This window comes from Octodon degus, unplaced genomic scaffold (genome assembly GCF_000260255.1).
Source record: "Octodon degus isolate 3935 unplaced genomic scaffold, OctDeg1.0 scaffold00021, whole genome shotgun sequence".
In the NCBI taxonomy this organism is placed as follows: Eukaryota; Metazoa; Chordata; class Mammalia; order Rodentia; family Octodontidae; genus Octodon; species Octodon degus.
Window position 1 is genome coordinate 9,272,737 of NW_004524597.1, and position 14,336 is coordinate 9,287,072.

At 46.9% G+C, this 14,336-nt stretch overlaps 1 protein-coding gene and 1 pseudogene across 3 annotated transcripts; one reads left to right on the plus strand and one right to left on the minus strand.

Annotated features, from left to right (window-relative positions):
• Window positions 1–1,885: 1,885 nt before the first annotated feature.
• Window positions 1,886–11,408, minus strand: Tbc1d24 (TBC1 domain family member 24). Of its 3 annotated transcripts, XM_023711662.1 has the most exons (9): window positions 11,336–11,408; window positions 8,172–9,150; window positions 7,586–7,603; window positions 6,948–7,106; window positions 5,957–6,020; window positions 5,502–5,597; window positions 4,934–5,162; window positions 4,073–4,243; window positions 1,886–3,358 (listed from the first exon to the last, which is right to left on the minus strand). In XM_023711662.1, exons 2-8 carry the CDS (start codon window positions 9,134–9,136, stop codon window positions 4,089–4,091), a joined length of 1,686 nt encoding a protein of 561 aa, XP_023567430.1. In that variant the 5' UTR covers window positions 9,137–9,150; window positions 11,336–11,408; the 3' UTR covers window positions 1,886–3,358; window positions 4,073–4,088. The 3 variants fall into 3 exon arrangements, with proteins under 3 accessions (XP_023567430.1, XP_004627910.1, XP_023567431.1); XM_004627853.2 differs by lacking the exon at window positions 11,336–11,408 and having other exon boundaries at window positions 8,172–9,185; XM_023711663.1 differs by lacking the exons at window positions 7,586–7,603; window positions 11,336–11,408 and having other exon boundaries at window positions 8,172–9,232.
• A 2,234-nt stretch (window positions 11,409–13,642) lies between these two features.
• Window positions 13,643–13,935, plus strand: LOC101590022 (annotated as a pseudogene).
• The last annotated feature ends 401 nt before the right edge of the window (window positions 13,936–14,336 follow it).

Genomic DNA, 14,336 nt, shown 5'->3' on the forward strand with positions numbered 1-14,336 from the left:
AAGTAGGTGCTTTAGACCACTGAGCCATCTCTCCAGCCCTCCCAAAATGTTTTAAAGGCAGGTCTGTTAAAGCATGTGGAGCTGGGGATGGAACCACGGTATCCTGCACCTGACTGCTTAAACAACTGAGCTAATGGCAGGCCCCAAAGCCTCCCTCCCAAGTAGCTAGGGGTTTTTTTTTGGTTGGTTGGTTTTTTCGAGATAGGGTTTTGCTATGTAGTTCAGGCTGGCCTCACACTCCTAAGGATCCTCCTGCCTTCACCTTCCAAGTGGTGGAACTACAGATGTGCACCACCACACTCAGCCAGGAAGTTTTCACAGACAGGATCTTGCTACATTATTGAGGCTAGCTTTGAACTCACTATATAGCCAGGCTGGCCTCAAACTTGCAATTCTGCTGCCTTAGCTTCTAGAGCACAAAGTTAACAGGTATGTACCACTATGACCAACTTACACTTTTTTTTTGTACCAGGATCAAACTTAGGAACTTGCACTTGCTGGGCAGGTACTTATGCCACTGAGCTATCGCCTGGCCCAATTACATTATAAAAAATACTGATTTTGGCCAGGCATGGTGGCACATCCCTACAGTCTCACACTTGGGAGGCTGAAACAGGAGGATCACATGAGTTCACAGCCAGTCTGGACTATATAGTGAGTTTTTTGGTTTTTTTCGGGACCAGAGATTGAACTCAGGCCCTTGCGCTTGCCAGGGAAGTGCTTATTTTACTGAGCCATCTCCCCAGCCCTATATAGTGAGTTCTAAGCCACTGTAAACTATATAATGAGTTTGTGTCTCAAAAAATCAAACAAAAATAAATAAAATACTGATTTTTTGGAAACCCTAAGGACATGTGGTTGCTATAACAAATACATTCAATAAACTAGCTTAAATTAGGCTCATTTAAAGTAAATGTTTACATATTTCTTTTAAAATGCTAATTAAAGGGCTAGCCAAATAACTCAGTGGATAAAGCACCTGCAAACAGGCGCAGGGGCCATTGGTTTGATCCCTGGGTCTGACCTGCTGCATTGAGACTGGGTGTGGTGGCTGGCCCTTGTAATCCCAGCACTCGGGAAGCTGTAAACAGGAGAATCAATAAGAGTCCAATCTAGTAGTGAGACCCTGAACACCCTGAAGACCCTTCCCTAAAATACAGGGAAAAAATGCTAATTTAGGGCTGGTGAGATAACACAGCGTCTAAAGTACCTGCCTAGACAAGCTTAGGTAAGCGCAGGGACTACGGTTCAATCCCCAGCACCACATGCGGTGCCAGCCCCACCCCTAGGGCAGGCTGAGCTGGCTACACACACATATACACACACACACACACACCAAAAAATAAAAAAATAAAAAAAAAATAGACACAGGTATGACACAGGAGGATCACAAGAGATTAGTCTGGTTTAAACAGTGAAACACTGTGTCCAAACAAAAGCTAACAAATAAGAGCTGGGGAGATGGCTCAGTGGAATAAGTGCTTCCCTGGCGAGTGCAAGGGCCTGAGTTCAATCCCCAGTTCCAAAAAAAAAAAAAAAAAAAAAGATAACAAATAACCAACAGAAAACAAAGCTAAAGTGATGGCACATGCCTATAATCACAACATTCAAGAGGATGAGGCAGGAGGACTGCTATGAGTTTGAGGTCAGCCTGGGCTATGTAGTGAGTTCAAGGCCAGTCTGAACTATATAGTAATACTCTGTCTAAAAAACAAACAAGGGGGCCGGGAGATGGCTCAGTAGAATAAGCGTTTGCCTGGCAAGCCCAAGGGCCTGAGTTCAATCCCCGGTTCCACCAAAAAAATAAAAAATAAAAAACAAACAAAAAAAGGCAAATAAATTATCTTTGGGAATACTTACTATCAAAGAAAAATGGCAATAATAAGAAAACAGAGATAATTTTAAAAATAAAAGATAATCAGATACATTTTGGTAGCAAAATAAGGGGAAAAAAGAGTAAATCTAAAGAAACTATTTTACGTGCACATACAACTGAAGAACTTTGCTTAAGATGGTGACATCACAAGTTGGCAACCAGTCCTATTGCTAGACCCATGTTGGAAGGGTAAAGGTTGAGTAGAGCCCCTTAGGGCAGCCACAGATCCTAATGGACTCATTGCCCGGAAGTGGACTTCCCATCCAGTCAGGAAATATGCAGAGCCCTACAAACAATGTTCACGATTAACTTCATCTGAAAAACTACATTTGTCAAAAGGCTTTCATGTCCTAGTGACAATGTACAAACAAGCATCGGGAAGGCTTAAGGACTCCTCTGGCTGAAAATGAGACCAGACTCAGAACCCCAAGTTAATCCAACAAGACCATGTTTAATGAACACCAAAGTTGGCATTACAGGCCAGGGCAGTGGGAACTCAGAAGAAGGGGTGGCATTGCTCTGTGGGGGTGACACCCCCTCCCTGTATCTCTCAAGAGGGCCTCAGAAGGTTCCCCTGTCCATGAGAACAGAGATAGAGCACCAGTGTATTTCACAAGTGAGAAACATAAGCCCAGGGAAGGCTTACCAGCTTGCTTAAAACCAAACAGGATTTTTGTTCTGCCTCTTACACCTCCTGACCCCACTCAAAAACAATGTGAGTGAAAGGTCAAGGAAGGATGACATCCCTTGCAGGAAACCAAGTATAGATGTGGGGATGGACACAGAATAGCCCATGGTGGGGAGTCAGCTACAGACATGATGGGAATGGTCACCTGTCCATATGGCCTACGTCTCTAAGGCCCCCCAAATGGCCACTTGGGTAATGCTTATCCCCTCTTCCCTTTGTGATGCCTAGAGCCTCAGGACCAGCTGAGAGAAGTTATACAACAGATGGGGAAGAGTTGTGGGGCTATAGATATCCCTCAGCACCTATGACTATCCAGCTAGCACACAGGCAACACAGGGGCAAAATAGCCTTAAGACTCTAAGCACGAAGGGAAAGCACATAGAAAGCTATGACATGTGGCCAGCCACAGCACCATACATAGAAGGGATAGGAGGAGGATGTACTCCCAGGCAGAGTGACCCAAGAGGTGCTGTGTGGACAGGACCAGGGAGGTGCAAAGCCTAGAAGAGAAGAGGAAGTGAGCTTGAAATAAGCATGCCATGCTGAGGGATTTGGGTGTGACTCTAGACGAGGTCACTGTAGTAATGAGAGAAAAGAGGCAGCTACAGAGACTGCAATGGGCTTGAGGTGACCACCAGGCTAGAGAGGAGGGCAGAGAAGCTCCCATGAATCCAGGCATCTCTGAGCAAGTGCCTGAATATGGAGTTGGCTGGTATAGGGCTGGTCAAAGAGGGTCCCTCTTGGGTCACTTCTTCAGGTGTGGACTTGCAGTGAGGCCCAGAAAGCTTCAGGCTCTGCAGAAACAGAAGGACACATGACATGCCCTCCAGCCCCCATCCCACAGGCCCCTTGTCCCTGGAGTAACCAGGAACCACTGAGCTCAACACAGATCTTGCCTCCCCCTCTCCCACCTACAGCAGCAAATGTGGCCTAGGGGAGTCTTAGAGTGAGGTTGCTGCTGGAGGGAAACTCTAGGGAAGAAGGACTAGTCAGAGGCTGGAGTGCCTAGTGCAGGGATCTTGACAGGGAACAGTGGCAGTGGTGCCTGTCTCAGACCCTCATACAGGTGAGAACAGGGCCCTTGAGAGAACAGTGTCTTCAAGCACCAGCAGAGGGCACCATGGATCTACACTTGCCAGAAAGTTCCTTCACCTTTCCACCCCTACTTATAGGGGCTAAGGCTCTTTTGAGGAGACTCAAGGACAGCAAAATGTATCCCCTACCCCCAACCTCCTGGGCAAAAGACACCTCCACAGAGAGCCATGGCCCTGGGCTGGGAGAAGAGCGCTTCCTATACACACAATAAATGGTGCTAGGTTGTGTCCAGTAGCCCCTTGAGCTCCATTCCAGAAGGTTAGGTTCAGGAGACCCAAGTCCAAGACAAAGGGCTAAGCTCAGCCAGGTGAGGCCAGAAAGCCCTGCTGCATGCATGCCCATGTGGGATTCCCCTGCTCCCCAGGATGTAGCTTGGCCTTAGTCCCACAACCATATAACAGCAGCTCAGTCACCGTCAGTGCAGGTTCATCACTGGATGTCAGGGTCTTGGAAGCCCCAGGCCTCCACTGCAGCAATAAGGAAATTCTCAGAGCACAGGGGCTGGTTGTTGAAAGTGTCACAGTGTCCTGTGCGGCCCCGGTTCAGGTCCCCATCGATGTAGAGTGCCTGGCCGCCCCCTCCTCCTGCAGGATTGTTTAGGTCAGTGGCCATTCCTGTCAAACAGCCCCTTGCCCCCACTGCCCCATCAACATTACCCTCAAGGTATCTCTCTGTCTGAACATAGGCAATCTCAGCAGTCTTTTTTTTTTTTTTTTTTTTGAGACAGTCTCATCATGTAGTTCAGACCAGCCTTGAACTATGGTGCTCATGCTGGCTTTGAACTCGTGATGATCCTCTTGCTTCAGTCTCCCAAATCCTTGGATTATAGGTATGTGCCATCACATCTGGCCTGTCTTTTTTTTTTTTTTAACACAATGTTTTGCTATGCAGTTCAGGATGACCTTGAACTCACTTTGTAGCCCAGGCTGGCCTAGAACTCTCAGCAATCCTCCTGCCTCTGCCTCCTGAGTACTGGGACTATATGTGTATACCATTACAACTGGCTTCTCAGCAGTTCTTGCCCTGCAATGGCCTTGATAAATAAACCAAAGTCCCAGACTTGGTTGTGTAGTGCAAGCTGACCCTCACTTTCTAGCCTATTTTTCTCTTCCCTTATTACCCACAACCACCCAGGGCCTCTTTCTCTGCCCTCATAGAGGCTCAAGTGAGACATCTGTCCCAGGGTCAGCAAATGCTTCAGCAACCCACAACCCCCTTCACCATCTTCCCTGTGCTGTAGGGGCCCAAGATACTTGGAAGGTGAGGGTGCCCACCAATGATGAGGCAGTCATTGCCCCCAGCCATGAACATAGACTCAGCCTTGGAGGGCAGGTTGAAGTGCCGAGCAGCGAGGAATGGCGAGAGCCGGTCAGCAGGGTCTGAGGGGACAGAGTGGCTAAGTGGAGAGTGAGTACTGGTCTCTGAGGACAAGAAGGAGGTCGGCTTGGTCAGCTCCGGGTGCTTGATGACCACCCACTCGTAACGCTGCACCTCGGGCTGCAGCTGAAGGTGAATGAGCAGTGTAAGTTACTGGTATATAGGACACTTCTAGGCCTGACTGTCCCCTGTCACATTCAGAAATCTGCTACAGACAAAGCCCTAAACCAAGGCAAGGAAAATCATGCCACATAAACTGAAGTCTACCTATCAAAACAAGAAGTAAATGAGATTATTCTACAGGGTAACTACATAATAAAAATAAAACATGAGAGCCATGTGAGTCCAAGTGCCCAAGGCAAAAGGCCTGCTGACTCCCAAGCTCCCTTGGGAGCTTCAGTAATGGTTAGGGCAGAGAGGACCCTGGCTAAAAGTTGAGGAGGGGCCGTGCTCAGCACCACTCACCCTGAACACAAAGCATTCTCCAGTTCCAAAGAAGCTCAGTTTGCCGCCAAATTTATTTCTCTCACTCCAGTCCGTTGATAGGTAAGCTCCACACACCTGGGGAGAAGACGAATGAAACTGGAACTTTCTCCCCCTAGGATTCAGGCCTGCTGAGGATCCTGAGTCACAAGACACAGCTAGGGATACTGTGTGTCACAGCCCCTACCACCACCATGGACAAGGCAGTGTGGGAGAGAGTTGTTTGGGGAGGTACACTCCATTCACACTATGGCTTAAAGCTAGACACAAAGGTGAATGCCTCTGGATAATTAATCTCCCTCTGTGGCCCTATAACACAGAAGCAAGCTCTACCTGTGGGCCACATCCACATTCAGACTTTGGCATCAGCCTAGGGAGCTGCAGACTTCATCAGGACTTGAGGCCAGACCCCAGGGCTCCCTCTAGTCCCTCCTCACCTCCTTCTGTGTGGTCTTGATGAGCAAGAGGGTTGGCTCATGTCCTTCACACTGGAAAAAGAACCTGAGGACAGAGATCACATATGCTACTCTGGATGTCCTCCTCACCACTTCCTGCCAACTTCTACTGACCCTCAGTAGGGCTGGGGATAGAGATCTAGGTGGCCTTCTCATCTGGCTTTTTGGGCCATCCAGGGCTGTGTGCCCTAGCATGGTCAGGGAAAAACATCACAGATGGTCCCCCAATGGCAGATCTGAGTGCCAAGTGCCACAGGGAAGCAAGAACCAGAAGAACAGGTCCTCACTGTAGGAAGGCTTGGCATGTCCTTGGGAGCCTGGACATGTGGGGAGGCCTGAGGATGCCCATGTGGTGACTGGTATTCAGCTAGCACCCTTGGTAGGCCTGGGCGAAGTGGCTCTAGCTATGCCAAAGTGTCTGTATGGCTGTAGACAGAGTCTAGGGGAGGAGATGGACATCTCTGTCTCCATCATCCCTTCTGTGAGCCAAACCAGAACAACTGAGACCTCCTACTTGAGACTCGAGGGCTGGATACCAGGTAAACCTAGCTAAGCTGCCAAGGAGGATAGTGTGCTCTGGGGAAACCCTTGCAGGGGAACCACATGAATGACTGGTCAAGAGCCATTTGGCCAGAGGCTAGCACAGACATAGCCCCATAAAAGGCCAGGCAGGCCAGGCCTGTGACCAACATGTGAAGTGATGAGTACAGGGAAGCCTGGGCCAGCTGCCCCATGTAGTTCCTCTATAATGATTCTGTGAGCTCCTGAAGTAGAAACTCTGCCTCCCATGCCTGTGTGGGACACCAAGCTGCAATATGTATGGCAATAATCTCCAAAGTCTAGGTGACCTGGAAATGACAGAAGCCTACAGAAGAGTTTCCTAGTTCTCAGGCCCAACAGGAAAAGCCAGGGGTCTAGGTTCAAAAGCTCATCTACATGCCTGGAGGGACTGAGCAGCACCCTTGGGCCTCACCTGGTCAGGCTGTACCCATGCTGCAATGAGGAGAAGAGCAGGAGGGGCTGGCAGAGGGCGAATCGTTCAGGGACCCAGGACCAAATATCTCTCATCTCCTTCACACTGACGATCTCTGAGCGAAAGTTCTCTGCATGGACGGCTAAGTGCACAAACTGCCTAGGGAGAATAAGAGGAGTCAGAGCCTTCAATGATCTTGGCCCTGACCATACCCACCCCCCAGGCTCCACAGCTTCTTTTTAGAACTAAGCTTAGAGGGGATATCTCACCTAGTTGGTCAGGTTTAGAGCTTAGTTCTAGGTGCAGACAGGAAAAAAAACAAGGTAAGGCTCTTCTCAGAAGACCCCCTCCCACCACAAAGAGGGAAGAGTGCCCAGCCAGTGAGGCAGGTGGGGCAAAGACACCTTTTCTCTAAGAAATCAGGACAGAGGGAGTCAGCTCGGGCAAGACAAGGCTACAGGGCCGGGCAAGCACTGGCAGATCACACAATTCAAACAGACAGACAAATGGTGTCAAAGTCAGGCTGAAGCAGTGAGCAGAAGCCAGCCGTGAGAGCCTGGGAAACAGCAAGCAGCCAGTCCATTGCTGCTGGCAGAAAGGCAGAGAAGCAAGGCATGGAGATGTGGTTTCAGACCTACCTTTTAGAAAGTGAGACACTGAAAAACAGGAGAAAGCAACAGACACAGAGAAGAAAAACAGACAAGGAGAGGTTAGTGGTGGATACCAAACCCTGGATGTGCTTTCTTGTGGCCCTGGAGAAAGAGAACTAGATGCCAATAGCCACACCTACAGCATGATTGCAAGATCAGCTGCCAAACACCATGTCTCTGCCCAACCCTGATCCCATTAGTGAGGCCATGTCCAGTCACTAGACCACCTATGAAGCTCAGAGGGCTGCCTTGACATGACCCTAGGAGGTAAGCCAGGAACTTCTGAACCCAAGAGTGTCCAGCTTTCATCTCAGCTGAGGGTTTCCATCCTTAAGCACAAGCCCCAGCTTGTCTTACTATGGCCATAACCAGGAAGGCCCTTCCTACTATCCAATGTCTTTTTATTAATAGTGGGAACAAGACAGATGACCAAGAATCTGGTAGAAAAAGCTCATATCCCCAAGATGCATTTGATCAAAACTCTACATTCTTCTGTAAATTCTTCTCAGCCTCAGCACACACACACACACACACACACACACACACACACACACACACACACACCCTTGCCTACCTCTTCTGCTTGACAGTGATGCCTTTCTGTTTCAGTGCTTTCTCATTGGCCATCTGGAGGAGGTGGATCTCCTTGCGAGAGAAGAGACGAATGGCAAATGCTTTTTCTAGCAGCTTCTCAGGGGACACAGTCTTGGCAATGTCCTTGACAAACATGCGTATGTCCTGCTTCACATTGTCTGATTCAAGGGGCTGCCCAGCTCTTACCTTATGGAAGAACTTGAGGATGGCCAGGGCTACACGGTATAATACTTTGTAGCCTTCTACAAGGAAGACATCAAAGACACGGGCAAAGTAGTTGAGGGGTAGCTCCCCAAAAAGCCAGCGCTGCCAGTCAGAGTAGACTTGCAGCACATCTTCTGACACAGCCACCATTAGTTTGTGGGCTGCTTGGCAGTACTTGTTCACCAGGTCTCCAAATGTCATGCAGGATGACTCAAAAGCCAGGAAGCTCTGGTCAATGAGCTTCCTGCTGGGGTCATTGCAGGCCAAGATACGGCAGGCCTTCTCAAAGCATTCAGCCTCATCAATGCTATAGTGGAGCAGCAGGGCCACCACAGCTGGCAGCGCAGGGCAGAAGGAGATGTCGGGGAACTGGTTGGCAATGCACAGGAGGATCTTGCGTACAGCCCCCTCACCTCGGGCATTCAGGCAGTAGCTAGGCACCTGAGTGTTGTCCACAAACTCAGGCAGAGGCAGACTGCTGCTGCTGTGCTTGCCTACAATCTTGCCCACAATGTCACTGTACACACTGGCATCCGGTGTAACTGTGCGGCAAGGGATGTCCCGAATTAGGCGCTGGTATACCTTTCCCCGCAAGGTGTGGCTCTGAGCCCAGAAGCCCTCTCGAGCCAGCTGTTTGAGCTCCTGAAGCTCAGTCCAGCTCAGTTCCTTTGGTCCAAGATCCTGGATGGCAGCATCCATCTTGTCTTTGTCTACAAAGCAGTTGTACACTGGGGAGTCCATGTTGCCTGGTGTGCCTGGGAGGAGGATTTGAAATGCAAGGTTGGGAGCAAAGAGTGGCTAAATACTTCAGCCCCCTGTCCAGGGGTTTTCTGCTAACTTGAGCACCATTTCATAACCTGTAGAATTAAAAACCATTTTTATTTATATGACTGAAGATGAATATTTTTATTCTCCTTGAGTCAAGGTTTTACCATGTAGTTCAGGCTACACTCGAACTCATGGCAATCCTCCTGCCTCAGCCTTCCAAATGCTGGGATTACAGAAATGCACCACCATGCCTGGCTTTTATTTTAAAGAACTTTTTGTTTGTTTGTTTGAATCTTTCTATAAACATACTAGAAGGTGGCACATCCTTATAATTCTAGTATTCTGGGAGGATGAGGCAGCTGGATTGCAAGTCTGAACCCAAATTGGTTAATTTAGCAATTTAGTGAGGACCTGTCTCAAAATAAAAGATAAAAGGTGCTAAAAAAAAAGGGGGGGGGCGGCGGGGAGATGGCTCAGTAGAATAAGCGCTTCCCTGGCAAGCGCAAGGGTCTGAGTTCAAGCCCCGGTTCCGCAAAAAATAAAATAAAAATAAAAATAAATAAATAAAATATGCTGAGGATATAGCTCAGTGTAAAGGCCCTCTGTTCAAGCCCCAGTACTGAAAAAAAAAAACAAAAGTACTAAAAAGGTTTCCATTTAAGATATGAGGCTGTTCTGAGACGTTACTATGAACTTCTGGGAGTAACTTATTTTTACAAAGCTCATGTGTTACTGGAACAGGTCACAATTTCCTTTTTTTATTTTTATTTTTTATTTTTTGTATTTAGGGCAGGGTGCACAGAGTGTAGGGTCTCACTGCATAGATAGGACTTGTAGTGATCCTCCTATTTAAGCCTCCCAAGTGCTGGGATTACAGATGCGTGCCACTATGCCCAGTCTCAACCGCAGGCTCAACATACCCTGGGGGCAGGGCCGGCATGGCAGGCCTGGGGATCGAACTCCTGGCCCCTGCTTCTGCCTAAGCAGGCATTTTAATCTGCTATAGTTTCTGAGTTTTGAGAAGCTAATGGGGAGGTTCCTAGAAGGGCTCCAGTGGCTGACTCTGCTGCAAACAGTGCTCAGCTCAGGGAAGTTCCCCTTGGCTCCTAAGGACCACTTTATATTGTCCTGAGCCTTTTTGGAAGGGAGTATGGGATCAAGAGGAGCCACTGACCAATTACTCCTTTTAGCTCTCTGAGATATTAGGCCTTCGGCCACCTATGAACTAAAGATCCACACTGTTCTGTCCCATCATGCACAAGCTTGGACTCTGTTTGTTTGCTGATCTTAAAATCATGGCAATCCTCCTACCTCAGCCTCCTGAGTACTACATTTAGAGGCATGTGCCAATACACCTGGGCCAAGATGGGATTCCTAAATTACCATTTAGCTTTCTGAAATGGCCAGGGGAAGCTAAGTTTTAGGAAGGTAACTTCAAGTGAATCAATGAATAGAGAGCTGAGCAACAAGTGGAAAGTACAACAGTTTCAAAATTAAACATTTCTACTTGAAAGACAGCCACTTGAAAGGCTGAGGCAGGAGGATTACAAGCTTGAGGCCAGCCTGGGCAACTTAGCAAGACCCTGTCTCAAAAAAATAAAAAAGGGCTAAGGATCTACTCCAGTGATAGAATGTCCCTGAGTTCAATCCTCAGTACTAAAAGGAAATAAAGGCCAGGTGTAGTGGTACATGACTGTAATCCCAGTGCTTAGGAGGCTGAAGCAGCAAGATCATTGTGAGTCTGAGACCAGCCTGGGCTACAACGTGAGCTCAAGGCCAGCCTAAGCTGCATAGTGAGACCCTGTCTTAAAGAGACAAAAATAAATAAATAGAAAGAAAAATTACTTTTCTTTTCATATTAGGGATTTAAAAAATTTAGACATTTCTGGGTCCAAATCCCTAAGTCTTAGGGGATTTGGTGGATTTGGTGTTGGCTCACCATAGTAATAACTGTTGTGACTCAGGTACATACCGAAGTAATAAGTAAGACATACTACTTGAGACTCTGAGCAGAGCATTATAATGGCAGTTTGCTGTTTTGGATTCCATAACTTATACCTCTCTTTTGCCAAAGGCTAATCTTGGGTACACAAGCTTATATGACTATCAGTCACACAGATATGTAAACATATGTAAAGACATATGAATATCACACATACATATCAGACTAACCTTTCCACTTATAATGGTATGAGTGCTCAGGTCACAGGGTCAGCTTCAGTGAGTTTTGCTAAGTAAGCATCCCATTCCAGTTTCTCTTGCATCTAGAATGCTCATCTAAAAATGGAAAAAGCAAACAATGAGTGAAAAGTAAAAAACTATAATGTAAAATCTAAAGCTTGGGGCTGGAGAGATGGCTCAGTGGTCTAAAGCACCTACTTGAAACAAGCTTGGCAAAGCACAAGGACCACGGTTCAATCCTCCAGCACCACATGCCAGCCAGCCCCGCCCCCTGGTGGGCTGAGCTGGCCACACACACACAATAAATAAATGTAATAAATAAAAATAAATATTAAAAAAAAAATCTAAAGCTTATCAAAAGCACCTTGATGTGTTTTGAGATGGGATCTACGTAGTACAGGTTGGCCTTGAACTTTTGATCCTCCTGCCTGAGCCTCCTGAGTGCTAGGATTTCAGGTGCGCACCACCAGGCCTAGCTGATCCTGGGTGTGTGTGTGTGTGTGTGTGTGTGTGTGTGTGTGTGTGTGTGTAAAATATAAGACTTTCAATCTTTTTTTTTTTTTGGTATTGGAAATTGAACTCAGGACCTCATGCTTTCCAGGCAGGTGCTTTACTGCTGAGCTATATTACTGGCCCCTCAACCATTTTTAAGTATACAATTCAGTGATATTAAGTACCTTCGAGTTGTTGTGCAACTATTGCCACAGCCATTTCCAGAACTGCTCCATCTTCCCAAACAAACTAGCTTCATTAAATACAAACTCCCAGTTTTTCATCAGCATCCAAAATTCTACCGTGTCTTCACAAATTTGACTGCTGTAGGAACCTTGCATGCATGGACCATATATTTGTTCTTTTGTGACCTTTTTCACTTACCCGTGGTCCTCAAAGTTTATCTATATTGTAGCACATACTCTCTTTTTATTTTCAATATTTGGGTTCAAACTCAGGGAATTTGCCCTCAGCTACATCCTCAATCCTTTTTATTATTTGCAGCCCAGACTGGGCTTGAATTTTTGATCCTTCTGACCGAGCCTCCCAGAGTTCTGGGTTATGGGTATGTGCTACCATACCCAGCATTTCCTTCATGTTTTGCTTTTGTTTCAGGTGCTCTGCCACTGCGTTATGTCCCTATCCCTTTTTTGAGACAATATCCTGCTAAGTTGCCCACATGGGACTTGTGATCCTCCTGCCTCAGCCTCCCAAAGTACTGAGATTACAAGTGTGCACCACTGCTTATTTTCTTGCTTTTTGAGGCTTGGTGACATTCCAAAGTATGGACAGAACACAGTTTGTTTACATGTTCATCTGTGAATGGATATGGGTTGCTTCTACCTCCTCTCTACTGTATATAACACTACCATAAAATAACACTACCATAAAAATAGCTATACAAATAGATGGGCCCCCTGCTTTTAATCTTTCAGATCTATACCCATTGACATGTTTTCACAGGGATCTCTTTATAGAAAACATTACTTAAAACAATGTTTTCTGAGAAAAGCATTAAAATTACACTATATTTACTATGTCCCCTGTAAAAGCCATGCCATAGTAGGACTAGGCCTGCTGCCAGGGTCAGGACCTTTCCCAGCAGAATGGAAACTCCTTAAAGCAGTCTGTCTCCAGAGGGATTTCCATCTCCAGTGGCAAAAGTGAAAGTTTCTTCTACTCTGGCTCTTAAGGGTACATCAGTAGGCCCACCTGCAACCCCATGGCTGTGGCCAGATTACACTGCACACTCTTCCATGCTCCAGTTATGAATAGTTAAGTATTCTGGGCTCTCGGCTCATAAACTTCTGGAGCAACCCCAGGCCCATCCTGTCTGGGTGAAAAGAACTGGCTCCTTCTCAGTGTAATAAGCATGTTTATAAACAGAATGAGAGCTGGACTGAGTACTGCCAACCTTCAGTTGATTGGCCCTGAATCAGGTTGAATATTAAACTAAAAACTTTAAAAGTGATTACACTCTGCAGAATACCTTCAGGGAGAAGCAGATGAGGAGCACTGTTTGCTGTAGCAAGATGTCCAGGGCCATGCTCGATTCAAAGGGACAATGAGGCAAGGAGACCTCCTTGTGCAACTTCTTCTTCCCCACATTCCTACCCAAAAGGAAGGCATGATATTTCTGAGGCCCTCAAACAAGCCTTGTGTTGACTTCTTCAAGGCATTTATTAAAAATGAATGGGGTGGGGGGGGAGTCCAGCAGCTCCGGCGGGAGGAACGGCAGCGGTCAAGCTGCGTATCTCCGCGAAGCTCCCGTGAGCCTCGACCTGCAGGTTCCGCACGCGCCCCAAGATGCCCAAGAGGAAGGTCAGCTCGGCCGAAGGGGCGGCGAAGGAGGAGCCCAAGAGGAGATCGGCGACATTGTCGGCTAAACCTGTTCCAGCTAAAGTGGAAACGAAGCCAAAAAAGGCAGCCGGAAAGGATAAATCTTCGGACAAAAAAGTGCAAGCAAAAGGGAAAAGGGGAGCCAAGGGAAAAGAGGCTGAAGTGGCTAATCAAGAAACCACGGAAGATTTACCTGCGGAAAATGGAGAAACTAAAAATGCGGAGAGTGCAGCTTCTGATGAAGCATAAGAAAAAGAAGCCAAGTCTGATTAATCACACACCGAGTCTTATCAGTGCTCTCTGTCTCCCTTCTTGTACAATCCAGAGGAATATTTTTATCAACTATTTTGTAAATGCAAGTTTTTTAGTAGCTCTAGAAACATTTTTAAAAAGGAGGGAATCCCACTTCATCGCATTTTTTAAGTGTAAATGATTTTTTTTAGGGTGAAATCATTCTCTGGTTATATTTTGGTACAACCAGAAATAGTGGGATATTGAATTATGACAGGCGTTGACTGTCTTGGGTGTCAGCTTAACATTCCATAGGTGGGGGTTAGTTTTATATCCTGCAATACAAAGCATACTAAAAGGCAATTTGGAATTACAGTCCTGCATTTAATATGTCTTGGATACTTTAAATGACTTCTATTCTCATTTTTGG

Excerpts from the sequence above, each read along its gene's own strand:
- Tbc1d24 (XM_023711662.1), bottom strand. The coding sequence starts at position 9,136 with ATGGACTCCCCAGTGTACAACTGCTTTGTAGACAAAGACAAGATGGAT. Across the intron at positions 6,021-6,947 it reads CATGGGTACAGCCTGACCAG|GTTCTTTTTCCAGTGTGAAG; the intron begins GTGAGGCCCAAG and ends CTCTGTCCTCAG. Across the intron at positions 5,598-5,956 it reads TCAAGACCACACAGAAGGAG|GTGTGTGGAGCTTACCTATC; the intron begins GTGAGGAGGGAC and ends TCTTCTCCCCAG.